The sequence below is a fragment of the Leptonychotes weddellii genome, chromosome 5 (genome assembly GCF_054177405.1).
Source record: "Leptonychotes weddellii isolate Sample4059 chromosome 5, ASM5417740v2, whole genome shotgun sequence".
In the NCBI taxonomy this organism is placed as follows: domain Eukaryota; kingdom Metazoa; phylum Chordata; class Mammalia; order Carnivora; family Phocidae; genus Leptonychotes; species Leptonychotes weddellii.
The window spans coordinates 87,469,034-87,484,570 of record NC_138373.1 but is presented as its reverse complement, the minus strand read 5'-3'; the positions used below and the strand labels follow the sequence as shown (position 1 = coordinate 87,484,570).

At 37.2% G+C, this 15,537-nt stretch overlaps 1 protein-coding gene across 1 annotated transcript in view; it reads left to right on the top strand.

Annotated features, from left to right (window-relative positions):
- ITPR2 (inositol 1,4,5-trisphosphate receptor type 2) overlaps window positions 1-15,537 on the top strand; it is an 838,078-nt gene that overhangs the window by 596,152 nt on the left and 226,389 nt on the right. The window contains exons 34-35 of the mRNA XM_081818942.1: window positions 9,474-9,602; window positions 10,851-11,031. Coding sequence (XP_081675068.1) covers window positions 9,474-9,602; window positions 10,851-11,031 — 310 coding nt within the window. The remainder of the gene's footprint in view (window positions 1-9,473; window positions 9,603-10,850; window positions 11,032-15,537) is intronic.

The following is a 15,537-nucleotide window of genomic DNA, read 5'->3' as shown; positions in this document are numbered from 1 at the left end:
CTTTTTGTTGTCTGATTGCTGTTGCTAGGACTTCTAGTACTATGTTGAACAATAGTGGCGAGAGTGGGCATCTTGTGTTCCTGATCTTAAGGGAAAGGTCTCAGCTTTTCTCCATTGAGGATGATATTCGCTGTGGGTTTTTCATAGATGGATTTTATGAAATTGAGGAATGTTCTCTCTATCCCTATATTCTGAAGAGTTTTAATCAGGAAAGGATGCTGTATTTTGTCAAATGCTTTTTCTGCATCAATTGAGAGGACCATATGGTTCTTCTCTCTCCTCTTATTAATGTGTTCTATCACATTGATTGATTGGATCAACCAGGAAATCAAAGAAGAACTTAAACAATTCATGGAAACCAATGAGAATGAAAACACATTGGTCCAAAACCTATGGGATACTACAAAGGCCGTCCTAAGGCGGAAATACATAGCCATCCAAGCCTCACTCAAAAAAACAGAAAAATCCTGAATTCACCAACTATCTTTACACCTTAAAGAAATGGAGAAAAAAACAACAAACAATGCTTAAGCCACACATTAAAAGAGAAATAATTAAGATTAGAGCAGAGATCAGTGAATTAGAAACCAGAAATACAGTAGAGAAGATCATCGAAACTAGAAGCTGGTTCTTTGAAAGAATTAATAAGATCTATAAACCTCTGGCCAGACTTATCCAAAAAAAAAGAAAAAGATCCAAAATTAATAAAATTAGTGAATGAAAGGTGAGAGATCATGACTAATCCCAAGGAAATAGAAACAATTATTATCAACAACTATATGTCAATAAATTAAGCAACCTGGAAGAAATGGATGCCTTCTGGGGAAACCTATAAACTACCAAGACTGAAACAGGAATAGACAACTTGAATAGACCAATAACCGGTAACGAGATTGAAGCAGTGATCAAAAACCTCCCAAAAAACAAGAGTCCAGGGCCTGACGGATTCCCTGGGGAATTCTACGAAACATTCAAAGAAGAAATAATACCTATTCTACTGAAGCTGTTTCAAAAAATAGAAACAGAAGGAAAGCTTCCAGACTCATTCTATGAGGCCAGCATTACCTTGATCCCCAAACCAGGCAAAGACCCCATCAAAAAGGAGAATTTCAGACCAATATTCCTGATGAATATGGATGCCAAAATTCTCAACAAAATCCTAGCTAATAGGATCCAGCAGTACATTAAAAGGATCTTCCTCCACGACCAAGTGGGATTTATCCCTGGGATGCAAGGGTGGTTCAACATTCTTAAATCAATCAATGTAAAAGTATGGCATTTGGGGTGGAACCCAGTGTTTCAGGTGGGGTCCAGCCAGCACAAGGCAGATGATTATTTTAGTAGAAGTTTGGAGAACAGTATTACCTAAAAGGCAAAAGAAATATTAATATGTAGTGGCATTCATACCACCTTCCACCTTTCTCTTCATGTTGCTCTGGAGTCATTTCTACCAGGTTCTTTTTTGTTTGCTCTTGGGTAAAACTCTCTAAAGAGTCTTAATTAGTATCTTTCTTATTCCTGTTTGTAGCCCCTCATCTTTTATCTTGCTAAGACCCATATAAGAAAATCTTCCTGAAAGACTGTTTTTAATAAACTGGTGCTAGGTTTCACACACTTAATTCCATTCTGATTCCTGACAAACAGTATCCGTGTTCTGTAAATACACCAGATTTAGGCAGGCAGCAAAGATATTAGACTCATGAAAAGTTGTTCCTCTGTGTTCCATGTGGCTAAAATTGGTCCTCCAGGTATCCTCAAGACTTCTTTCATGTTCCTGCTTAAAAGTCTTCAAAGACGCCTTCACTTACCACCCTGTGTGTAGCAGCTTTTTCCTTCTGCCCCCCACCCCTTCGCTTGCTTCATTTTTCTTCATAGAACTTATCCCCATGTGACATTTTTATATACATTTGTATTTGTTCCTACTGAAACAAACAGAGGGCAAGGATTTTGTCTGTTTGGTTCACTGCTGCACACCTGACCTAGAACAGTGTCTCACACATAGTAGGTAGTTCATATGTATTTGTGAAATAAATGTCCACTGAAGTGAAAAATACTTAAGAAGTCCATTTGAAAACAAAGTAAGTGTAGTCTTAGCATCGAATTAAGTGGACATATCAATGGAATGAAATAAATAGGCATAAACAGATTTTTACCTATGTAGATACTAATATATCATAAAGAAATTATTACTCATTAGTAAGGAAGTGATTAGTAATTTTCAGGGATGAGCAAACTTTCTCCATGAAAGCAAGGTAGTTCATATTTTAGCTTTTCAGGCCACTATTATTACGGTTATAGCAATTACTAAAGGGAAAGGAGGCATTGACAATATGTAAACGAGTGGCTATAGCTAGATTTGCCCCATGGGCTGTAGTTTGCTTACTCCTGGTAACATTAAAGTGATAATATAAGCTCCATTAGGGTAGTGATTTTTGTATATTTTATTCATCGATAGATCCCAGGTACATAGAACATTCTTGGCATGGAATAGACATTCAACAAAAATTGTTGATTTGAACTAAATCAAAATGCCACTTGAGGACACTGGCTATTTGGGGTGAAATGAACTCAGTTCGTAACCTAAATCATATAATAGCATAAATTGCAATTAGATTAAGATTTTAGAAATAAATGTGGAACAATAAAAATGGATGGAAATGTAGGTGGCTATTTATCTGTCTTTGGATGAGAGGTTCTTTTTAAGCATAAAAGTAGTGAATGAGAATAGCTAAGGAAAATAATAGACGTTTCATTTTTTGAAAATTTCAAATTTAAGTACATAAAACATCACACATAGCAATAAAAAATCAAAATAGAAAAAAGTTACTAATATTTCTAAAAAGGCTTAAATAATCTTTACATAAAGAACTTGGGACGCCTGGGTGGCTCGGTCGGTTGAGCTTCCGACTCTTGGTTTTGGCTCAGGTCATGATCTCGGGGTTGTAAAATCGAGCCTCACGTCTGACTCCGTGCTGAGTGCAGAGCCTGCTTGGGTTTCTCTCTTCCTCTCCTTCTGCTCCTCACCCTCTAAAATAAATAAATAAACCTTTAAAGGCCCAATGCTTGAAAAAGAAAAAAAAAAAGAACTGATCTATATAGATAAGAAAAAGCACTAATGATCTAATAATGAAATGGTCAAGACCCAGGCATTCATGACTTATAGGGGAGGAAATACAAGCAAACCCTTGAAAAAAATAGTCAACTGTTAATAATTTTTTAAAAATACAATGAAGAATAAGATCCAGTTTCTAACTATCAAAGTTGTAAGGGCAAAAAGATAAAAGTAAAGAGATAATATTAAATGTTGGTTCGCATACTTTGCTGATGAGACTGTAAATTCATGCTGTCTTTCTGAAAAGAATTTTGGTAATACATTAAAAGAGACCGTCATACCTTTTTAATGTGTCAAATAATTTACTTTCCACGAATCTGTCCTCAGGAAATAATTAGAAATGATATCAAGGATTTATGGTCAAAGAAGTTCAACATGCTGTTATAATAATATACAGTAAGAAATAGTTTCAAAATCTAATAATAGAGAAATGGTTCAATAAATTATGATATATCTATAAGATTGATGTTATAGAGTCATTGAGATTATTTCTTGAGGATTTTTAATAATGTGGGAAGTACTAATGGTTGAGTGATGAGTATAAAAAGGAGAAGACAAAACTGGTTATCTAGAATAATTTCAGTTATGTAAAATATACATGGTAGAGCACAAAGATTAGAAGAAAGGATTCTAAGAGGATAACCATGGTTTTATCTGGATTTTTGTATTAAAGATAATTTTTGTTTTCTATTTTGTGATTTTCTGTATTTTTTTCAGGGTTCCTACAATTAATATATATTGATATCAAGAAAAATATTATCTTTTTAAAAAATGAGTTTAGAATTCTAAGAAAGCCAACTGAGCGTATGAACCGATGACTCACCTTTTAAAAAGGAGATGTTTAAAAAGCAAATGTTTGGAAGTTTTGGCCTCATGAATGAAGAGATGCAAATTAAAATAAATACGTGATATCACCTCAGCTATTTAGAGGAACTTGTCTACTGTCTACAAGGAATACAAAAACGATCCTTAGGATTTGTATTCCTTGGTCTGTGTGATCAAAAGTATGTTACTGGCACTAGAGCTCTCCTATCCTGCAGGGTAGAAGCTTGCCACATTTAAATTTAAATTTTAATTAGGTAAAATTAAATCGGATGGACAATCCAGTTCTTCAGTAGCACTGGCCACCTTTTAAGTGCCCAATAAGCACAAGTTTGACATCACTTATATGGATTTCCATCACTGCAGAAAGTCCTATTGGACAGTGCTGCTCTAGCATTTAACTTTTCAAATCCCATCTGTCATTTTGGAAGAGTAGCAGTGACTTTAGAGTGGAAGAGAGAAGGGACATCATATATGCAAGGGGAGAAATGTCAGGCATAATTATGTCTAGAAATGTTTCATATTTGTTTTTCAGCAAATGATTTTATATCTACTGTGTGCTGAGGTCCTGCATGTGCGGTGGTGAGCAAGTCAGACTAGTTTCCCAGGTCCAGGGACTTATATTCTACTGGTGGAGACAGATTTTCCTTGCTCTTCTTCCCAGAAACCTCCAGGGCTGTTTCCTCACTTCCTTCAGTTTTTTGTTAAAATGTTGCCTTATCCAGAGAGGTTCCCCAAGCAAGTTAGGTAAAATAGTAATCCTCCACCATACCCACTCCTCCGGTAGCATAAAAAGGAGCTATACTCCTCCTCCCTGTACAGCTTGCCCTTCTTTATTTTTCTTCTAGAGTATCCTATTTTCTCTATTTTCCACTTATATTATGTATTTATTAATTTGTCTTTTGCGTGTATTTCTCGATTAGAGTAAAAACTCTTATGTAAGAGTAGGGATTTTATTTTGTTTGGTTCACTGTCCTAAATCCTAATCCAATATTTAGCTTTAGTTTATTTTTTTTTAAGATTTTATTTATTTATTTGAAAGAGAGAGAATAAGCAGGGGTAGCAGCTGAGGGAGAGGGAGAAGCAGGCTCCCCACTGAACAGGGAACCTGCCCAGGGTCTCGATCCCAGGACCCTGGGACCATGATCTGAGCTGAAGGCAGACGCTTAACCGATGGAGCCACCCAGGCACCCCAAAATTTAGCTTTAATTTAAATAATAATAATTTAAACAAATAATTTGAAAAATAATGATACGTGGAGCTTGGGATTATTTTAATATTTTATAATATTTTACAGATTTTAAAATATTTTAAAAATTATGATATATGGAATATACCAGAGAGATATAAATAGTGATATAAGACAAACCTCAAGCAACCTAAGGGTGAGACAAGAAATCACTGTTCAGTAAATGTTTGGAGGACAGTTGGATGGATATCAATATTGGAGAAAATTGATCAGAATCCAAAAATCAGGTCACTACAGCAGCAAACTTCTAGATAGCGTAAATAGTTAAATGGGAGTCAGGATGCGTACAGGGATGGAGGAGGACTCCAAAAAAAAAAACAAATGTGTAGAATATCCTTTGCTTTTGTGGAAGGGAGGTTTTTTTCTTCTTTATATTAAATAAATAGAAACAATCTAAATAAAAAATAGTGCCTGAATGCTAAGAATTGACACAATGAAATTTAATGAAATGAACATTCTAAATAAAAAAATCAGAATGTGAAAAATATATGTGAAATGATAATCCAAAAGAGCTTATTATGAAAAATATGTTAAAATGCTATGTCATGTGTCCGTCATTATCCAGGTCTCACTTAAAGTGGTTAGAGGATTTTGAATCATCCGTACGTGACAAAATATCGGCATGAAGTGATTATGTGGAAAGTGCCAACCCTCATTAGCAATGTCAGAAACACAAAATAAATTTTAGGTATCATTAAATGGGCGAAAATAATGATAATTTACAGGTGGAACAGTCAGTTTCCGTGGGAACCAGATGGCATCCTCCAGGAGGTGTGGGCAGTGTGAAAGGGACCAAGAAGGCACAGGGGAGCACCCTGGAATTGGGGACACTGCAAAGCTGTTTGCACCCAGGCATGAAGGGGCAAAGGCAGCGCCATTGTTACTGGGGACACTGCTGAAGGGCTCAGTGGGGGCTGCGCCCAGAAATTCAGACACTGCCTGAACCTCTGTGAGGGGAAGAAGATGGAGTTGGAAGCAGAGGTCCAGTAGGTCCCTGAATTCTCTTCTCCTACTCTGTTCTGCCAGTGCCTCACATCAGCTGATCCCAACCAGAGCCTGAAAACAAGAGCTAGTTGGAAATAGTGAGGGACCATCCTGTATATCCGCACATAGGTTGTTGATAACATTGTACATTTGTTATTTTATTTTATTTTATTTTTTTTTTTTTTAAGATTTTATTTGCGAGAGAGAGAATGAGAGACAGAGAGCACGAGAGGGAAGAGGGCAGAGGGAGAAGCAGACCCCCCGATGAGCAGGGAGCCCGATGCGGGACTCGATCCCGGGACTCCAGGATCATGACCTGAGCCGAAGGCAGTCGCTTGACCAACTGAGCCACCCAGGCGCCCTGTACATTTGTTATTTTAGAGGATCAGCCCAGCGACAGTACAAAACCGTTTCTATATCCTCATCTGGTGATTCCTCTTTTGGTAGAATATACACCAAAAATCTGAAAGTAAATGTAAGAATTTTGCACAATTCGTTATAGTTGCGAAAAAAAAATTAGGGAAATCACATAAAAGACTAGCAAGAAGGAAATAACTAGGAAAACAAGAAAATGATTTATATTTTTGGTTATGTATACCTCAATTTATTCCAAAAATGGATTTAAAGCATGATGGTGCATTGGTATGATGGAATAAATATTACCTTTTATTTTTATTTATTTTTAGTTTTTGCAATTCCTCAAAGTTCCAACTTTATTTATCTTTATTATGTTCCATTAGCCAACATATAGTACATCATTAGTTTTTGATGTAGTGTTCAACGATTCATTAGTTGCATATAACACCCAGTGCTCATCACATAACCTTTTAAAATAAGTGTTTAGAGAATCACATGGGCCATGCTTTGTAGGAAATAATAGTATGCGAATAATATGTGCAAATAGATCGAAATTTTGAAAATACATGTATTACACATCAAAGTTAATTTCATGTGGTATCATTTTTTTGAATCATTTCCGATCTTTATTGGAACGAGGCAGTAAAAATAAATGAAAGACAGAATGGATAAAGAAATATTGTTATTTGGGGGGTTCTTTTTTTTCCTGGAAAGTTTGAAAAGATTTTAATAAGTAAAGTGGCTTCTTGCATCTCTTGCCTATCCTTGATATTGCAATGTAGGATGCAAGTTTCTGGAGGTACAAAAATATTATCATTCATATGGGGCAGAAAAAATATCTTGAAAAATTGTTAGAATTTCTTGTTCAAATGGATTGAGGAATAGGTTTGTAAACCCAGGATTTTGAGGAAAGTCTTTATCTAGAAATAGATTACTTTTACTAATCCACTGATGAAAGCAAATTTCTTAGTGGTGCTTTAGCGAATGTCCAGTTGCAGGTAATTCAGGGTGGTACTGCAATAGCTCGGCAGAGCCCCCCACAATTGTGTGAAATGTCACTGGATGAGGAAGAAGCTTATTTGGGCTGGTTATGGTAGATTTGGTCAGCTACCTCTTCAACTTTAACATATTTTTATCCTGTGAATCAGAAAATTTCAGTATCAAAGCCAGTGCTGGAAAAATACTAAACGAAATAAATCCTATGTCATATCCATCATGGGAAAACTAATTTTATATTAGTGCTGAGACCACACTCAGTTTTAGTCCTGTTGTTCCACAAATATAGCCTAACCCAGAGTGAACCTGAAACAACATAAGAGTCCTGTTCTTTCTTATTCTTTCATTTTTAAAGTGAATTGATTCATTCATGTCCCAAACATTAATTGAACATGTTGTATATGCCAGGCATTATGTTACCTGCTTGAATGCTGGCTAAAAGATTGCATAATTTGACATCATTTATTTCCTTTAATTGCACTGTTCCCTACAATAACTGTAAGATTAGTTCTCATACAACCCTGTGAGGGAGGTGTCACTTAATAGATGAGGAAAAAATGAAGAGCCCTGATGGGAAGTGATTTAGAAGCAAAGCAATCCCCGTACTCTTTCTTTTACCTGCATTCGGCAAATACTGTTATTTCCCCAACCAAAACTTTGGGACACACATTTGAGAAGGGAATTTTTCTCTTTTGTGAACTTATTTGTGTGAAAGGTTTTTAAAGCAATATCAAATTAAGTTATAATTACTTATTCTTTTTGATGAATCACCTTACTGAAAAGAAAAAGAAATGATGTAGAAATTTGGATTGTCTAAGAACATCTGGAACATCTGGCCACCATATTTCCCCACCATCACTGTGAATATTTAAATGTTGTTACTCTGCCCCAGTTTTTTATGCTTTTCCCCTCCACTTTTTTCTTCTTTTTATCTTCATGGTTCTTTTTATTAGCCAGCTTTTTTTCATTTGTTTTTAATCATGTATCTTAGCTTTTGCAATTTGTCTACCCTGACATATTTGGAAATTTGTGGTTTGTTTCACAAAATGACCAATTTCTGCCTCATTTAATCACATAAAAAATCAGGGCAGAAACCAGGCCTGTATTCTTTTCTGGTTTATCCTTAGTGCTAGTATTGTCTCTTCTTGCTCAGCCCTACTCAGGGAAGGAAGCATGCAAAGGCACACTTCGGTGCTTCCCGGAGCATCTATGCTATGGATGAAAAGGTCTGAAGTGTTGGAAAGAGTTATATCTTCTTGTAGCTTTCTACTTCCCTTGCCAAATATTTTCTGTTTGCATCCTCCAATTTGGGCCAGGTTTTATAAGTGAAAATACGTAGAGATATAAACCACCATTAATCACATTCACCACTTTCTTTTTTTTTTTAAAGATTTTATTTATTTATTTGAGAGAGAGAGAGAGAGCACATGAGAGGGGGGAGGGTCAGAGGGAGAAGCAGACTCCCTGCTGAGCAGGGAGCCCGATGTGCGACTCGATCCCGGGACTCCAGGACCATGACCTGAGTCGAAGGCAGTTGCTCAACCAACTGAGCCACCCAGGCGCCCACCACTTTCTTATAATGACTGTTCCTCTTTGATTTCCTCACATTAAGTGGAAGATGGAAGGACGTTTCCAGCAAAGCCATGCTTGAGAACAGAGGGAGAAGGTTGGTGTGCAAAAGTAGGGAGAAGCAGAGCAGGAGAAAGGGACTGGGGGCGTTTGTGAAAGAATTCTTCCAAGGATGAAATGACAACCAAACTTAAAGGAGCAGCTATGGCAGAATGATACAATTTTAATAGATTTTGGCAGAAATATGTCTATTCAAAGCAACTTTCAAAAGCAGAAGAAATGTTATAAATAACAATTTCAGAGCAATTTTTACAAGGTTTCAGTACTGAGCTAGAATTCAAAGATGTGGTAGAATGTATTGAGCTGTTCAATTTTTCTCTCCAGGTTTGCAACACAACCACAGACCGGAAACACGCAGACACCTTCTTGGAGAAGTGTGTCACTGAATCAATAATGAACATTGTGAGCGGCTTCTTTAATTCCCCCTTTTCAGACAATAGTACCAGCCTCCAGGTAACGTAAACAAACACAGGAGCATTCTGTCACACAGAGTTTATTTACCTTATTTGAGTAGGAATAAACTTTAATCTGGTCAGGAAGTCATTTCCTACACTTCTGAAGGTCACTTTTCTCTCATATTATTTACTATTATGCTGTTTCTGAGTTTACCAAGTTTTATTTTAAGTAAAGAGGCCCCATCTTCAAATTGAATTATTCCTGTTCTCCCTCCAAGTATAACAAGAAACATTCATATCAGTATATTGGCTGTTTGACAAGTGTTGCAATAAATGATTCTTTCAAAGGATACACATTTTGACTCAATAAATTCCACCTTAGTAATTAGCAGGAATTTATATACTAAGAATTAGTCTGGAATTAGAAGAAATTTATATACTAAGATTTTCATTCAAGTATTTATAATACTTAAAAATTGGCTTCGACCTTAAATGACCACAAATAGAATAGCTAAATAAATTATGGTGTGTCTGTAGGATGGCTTATTACATAACAAATGGAAATCATGTTTTAAAAGAAATATGTATGACTAAAGAAAATGATTGTGAAGTAATATTAAGTGAAACAGTCCCCAGAATTGCATTAGAGTATCATCCAAATCTGTATGTGTAAAGAACATATGTGCCTATATACATAGGAAAACTCAGGAGGTAAATATCTTCAAAATGTTTATACTGATTATCTCTACATGGTAGGAGTATTGGTGATTTTCATTTCTGTGGTTCCCCAAAATTCTATAGTGATCATGTATTACCCTTATAAAAATATCATTTTGAATTGTACTTTCTTTAGGGAAAACTTTTAAATTACTAGAACCATATGAAATTGTTTCTGTAGGTCAAAATTGTTGTCTCCTGGCCTTGCACATCATATGAAACCAAAACATACAGTCAAATAAACAAACTCAGAGCACCTGCTCTACTTATACTCGGAAACAAAACAGAGATATTAAAAAAATATTTAAATTCATGTCATTGGCTTCAAGAAATGCCAATTTTTTTCTGATTAAGTGTATAGTTAAAATGCAAATAATCGATTTTCTATAGTGTCTGGCATGGTGCCTGTCATGAAGTGGGTACACATAATAAATAGTTGTTGAATGAGATACTCTGTCAGTGGCGCTGATGCTCAAAAAATACTGGGCTGTGTTTTATTTTGATGAGCCTTTTTGCTAATGCACAGATGCCATGTTAGGAGTGTTAATGGCTTTAGTGGCCTATATGCCTACTTTCTTTCTGTTTTCAGACACATCAGCCTGTTTTTATTCAGCTGCTGCAGTCTGCCTTCAGAATTTACAATTGTACCTGGCCAAATCCCGCACAGAAATCCTCCGTGGAGTCTTGTATCAGAACTTTGGCCGAAGTGGGTAAGTCAGAATGTTGGGTTTTACTCACTCTTACATTTTGTGAAAGAGATTGGACTTTTGGCTAGTAGCCAATACAAGCGGCTTTCCAGTTTACAACTTAATAAGAAAAAGCAGGTACGGTTTCTCCAAAGCTGAAGAGCAATGACCAGCAAACAGTTCTGAACATTGTGGCGTACTTTGTGGGAGGGGAAGATGATTCTTGTATTTCTTTTTTCAAAATTTCAAAATTTATTTATTCTTAATTGTATTTCTAATTGTAATATTGCATATGACACTTTAACACAGCTCGGTAAGATTTTACAGGGATGAGTTTAGTTTCGTTGTCGTCTCAGATTTCGTTATGGAACTGTCTTGTCCATTAAGTAGCCTGACATACTAATACGTTCAGAGGGCAGTGGGACCTTTTAAGGGTTTTTTAGTTTTCCAGTTTGGTCTGAAATCCATCAGTATTTACTAAGGGCCTGTTGTGTATAGAAACCTTCAGAAATTACAAATGAAATGGAAGGCAAGGGGATTACAGCTAAGGGAAGGTTAGTAGATTTTAGAGGGAGTTTCTCATATATTCCTCTTTCCTTCCTTCCTCCATTCCTTCCTTCCTTCCTTCCTCCCTTCCTTCCTTTCTTCCTTCCAAAGGATTCTTATTTATTTATTTATTCAAGAGAGCACAAGCAGGGGGAGCACCAGAGGGAGAGGGAGAAGCAGGCTCCCTGCTAAGCAGGGAGCCCAATGTGGGGCTCAGTGCGGGGCTCGACACAGGGCTTGACATGGGGCTCAATCCCAGGACCCTGAGATCATGACCTGAGCCAAAGGCAGATGTTTAACTGACTGAGCCAGCCAGGCGCCCCTCTGAAAAATCCTTTCTTTCAGGTTAATTAGGGCCATACTCCAGATGGTGGAGGGGAGGCAGGAAAAGAAATAATGGGCTTAAAAAAGCAAACAGAGGAGCTTGGCCATTCTCTCAACTAATACAGCACCGGGAAGGGCAGTTTATAGTGTTTGTCATCACCGCTGACATTTATTGAGCACTTGCCATGTGCATTGCTAAGCAATTTGCTTGATTTGTCTCATTTAATGCTTGGATAGGTTCTTTGATAATTTACATTGTACAGTTGAGAAAAACAGAATTATCCAGATTAGGTAACTTGGCTAGGGCTATAGTATATGCTCAGTAAATATTTGATAAATGAATCAATGATTTAACTAATTAATGGCCATTTAAAATTTTTTGGTCTTTCCCCCATCTGCAATTTGACGTAAGTGACTGTATATTAACAAGATTTAATGACTGCTCAACTTTAATTTGAATAAATAACCTAAGATAACCTAAGAGGATCAATTTAAAAATTTTAGAACTAAGAAGAGTTCATCTCAGTGATTAATTATAAATAAGTATTAAACTGGATAGATTTTCTATATACCAAAAAGAAACAGTGTGTAAAACACATTATTCACAATAATGAAAAATAATAAATACTTAAGACAAAAGTTAACAAAAACATGAGAGAAGAATATTGTAATACTATTTTGAGGGCTATAAAAATGTTTAATAAAGGAAGAGCTTTACTATTACTGGATTTAAAAGTTCCTTTTGTGAAGATGCTGGCTCTCCTCAAATACTTGATAAATTTAATGCTTCAACCTGCCTGGGAACTCTCCTCCACACACATCCTTCCTCCTCACAGCCCACTTGGGCTTAGGTACCACATGCAGGGCCAGACCCCACCAGGATGTGTCCCTTGGCAGTGTGCCCCTCTGTGAAGGCATCGTCCTTACCTCCCATAGGTTCCCTCAGGCTGCTGAGGGATCTTCTTTCCACGGCCGTGGCCTCTGACTCTGCTGGCTCACTCCTTCACATGCATCCCCACATCATCCTTGGTACCCTGTGCCAGGCTGTCCTCCCAGCGGCTGACATGATCTTCACCCCGTCAAGTTCTGATTCTCCACCGTGGGCAGCCTCCTATGCAGGCACCTTCCACTTCTTTTTGGAGTCAGAAGCTCTGGATCACCTCATCCCTATGTGCACTTCTTGCCCAGCGCTGATGCTTAACTTTGCTCTGCTCCTCCTACAGACTTTAGGACTGAACCTTTCAAGAAGGGGAGAAATAAAGGAAGAGGCCACAATAGGTATCGTGTTAAAAATAAAGAAGGACACAAAAGAGAAGCTAATTCTTACTTTAAAAAGATACACATAACAAAATGTCCAGAAGGATATAAGTGAAATATTAACATTGATTATCTGAGTGGTGAAATTATAGGTGAATCTGGTTCTGTTGTTCATGCTTTAGTGTAACCTCTGAGTTTTTAATAATATACTTTTTAAGCTATAATGAAACAGTGCTAACAGCATTTTTATTTGGATGAAGTCATCTGGGAAATAGACTAACCATTAAAAGATAAAATCCCAAGGAAAAACAAAGAAATAAGATGATGCTCTTTCTTTTTCTTTTTTTTTCTTTACATAGGAATACATTGTCCTAGCTGCCAAGTATATTTCTGTATTTTAACATTTTAAGGCAGCCTCCCCTCTTCTTCCTTCTTTCTCTCTCTGTCCTCCTCCTCTTCCACCTCCTTCTTTTTCTTCTCGTCCATCTTGTCCTCCCCCTCTTGCTCTCTCAGTATTTAGCAAATGCAATGGGGGGGTGGGGAACACCAGTTGGCCCTCCACAGAGCATAGAAGGCATACTGTTCAAAACATTTAAAAACTGAGATGAAGAACTTTCAGCCACAGGGGAGACCCCATGCTGTGCTTTCCATCTGACTTCCCACTTTAGTGGTGTTTCTTGTGCTTTGGGATTTAAAATAGTCACCGACACTATATTAGTCTAAATATATCTTTCATTTCCATTACAAGATTTCATTTCCTACCAATCCTCTACTGGCCCAAACCTTATGATTTAGCAGGATAGTTTAGTAACTTTTTGTTATGCTTTAAAGACATGTGTGATAGATAGGAAGTCAAAAATTATATCTAAGTCTGTAATCAAGGTAGGTTTGGAAGAATGATGTTTTTGTGTAGAATCTCAGTTTTATCTTTGTGAGGAGGCATGTTTTCTTTCTCTTCCTGGTTTGTTCTTTCCCCTTGAGCAGTTAGGAAGCCCTGGAAATTTTATCCCCACTATTATCCCTCTGCATTTGTACCTCTCCTTCCTTCCCCTCCATAAAGGCCTTGTTTAACCCCTCATCACTTCCTTCCTGGACCCCTGTAGGAATTATTCAGTGTTCTCTCCTCCTGTCTTTCTTCACCTAAAGAAATCTGCTGCCAGAGTAATCTCCTTGAAGCCCCCAGCCTTCAGCCCTGCCCCTTTGTCTAACAAACTCTTGAGGATGGATTTCCCATTGTCACATTCATAGCCCCTACAGCACAGCCCTCCCTTACCTTTCTGACTTCCTTGCTTGCTGGTTTCCACATACCTCGTGTGACCGTGGACAGATATGATGCCCCATGCCTTGCTCACGCTGTACTTACTTTCTCATTCTCTGTTTCGTTCTTTCTCATTCTCTGTTTTGTTCTTTTTCTTTCTCTCTCCAGTTTCCACCACCGCCACCTGTCAGCATCTTTCTCATTATTCGAAATTTTTTATTCAAATTCCTCCATGAAAGCCCTTCTTAACTCCCATATCTACAGCTGAACTTGGCCCCATTTGACCTCTTGTACTTTTCTTACGGTCTTCCTTTGATCCTATTGTATCCCATCCTAAGTCCTCATCTTATTTCCCCTATTAGACTTTCAGGGACAGTGATTATGAGTCACAAAGACATGAATAAAAAGCTATTGTCTAGGATGAAGAATGTGAAAAGCAAATCCCGCTTTGTTAGACCACCTCTTTTTTTGCTTGTTCATGAATTGCTGCGCATAGAAAAACATAATGAACGTGAGAGGCATTCAGAAGTGAGCATCCACAGTAGTAAAGTGATCTAGACCCACCTTACTTGAATAGTGATTGAAAACACTTGAAATATTTAGGCAAAGGAGAGAAGTCTGAGGGAAGACATGAGAATCTTTCAACGTTTGAAGGTGATCATGGACTTCTTTTACAGGGATAAGGTTAAAACTAATATAGGGTAGCTGCGAGAGGCAGATTTTTGTCCCACTCTAAAGAATAACTATTTTACAGTTAGTAATCTTTGAAAACCATACTGATCACATTTGATTGTTCTCTTTTGTTCACTCCCATTAAACACAAGAGCAGGTTCTACTGACTTCACTTCCAAAATGTATCTTTTTCTTTATCTTGTGTGACGCCCTTGTCCAAATTCACCATCATGTGACATGGATTACAGAAGCATTTTCTTACTGAACTCCCCACCCCCACTCCTGTCTTGCTAGCATCCATTCCTTACACAGCAGTTAGAATGATCTTAAAATGTACATCAAATCATATCACTCACCTACTGTCCATTGCACTTGAAATTTGTATTCCTTACCATGGCTTAGAAAGTCCTTGATCATCTGAGCCTCTTCTTTTTTTTTTTTTTTTTTTTGGATCTAGTGTTCCATGATTCATTGTTTGCGTATAACACCCAGTGCTCCATTCAGTACATACCCTCTTTAATACCCATCACCAG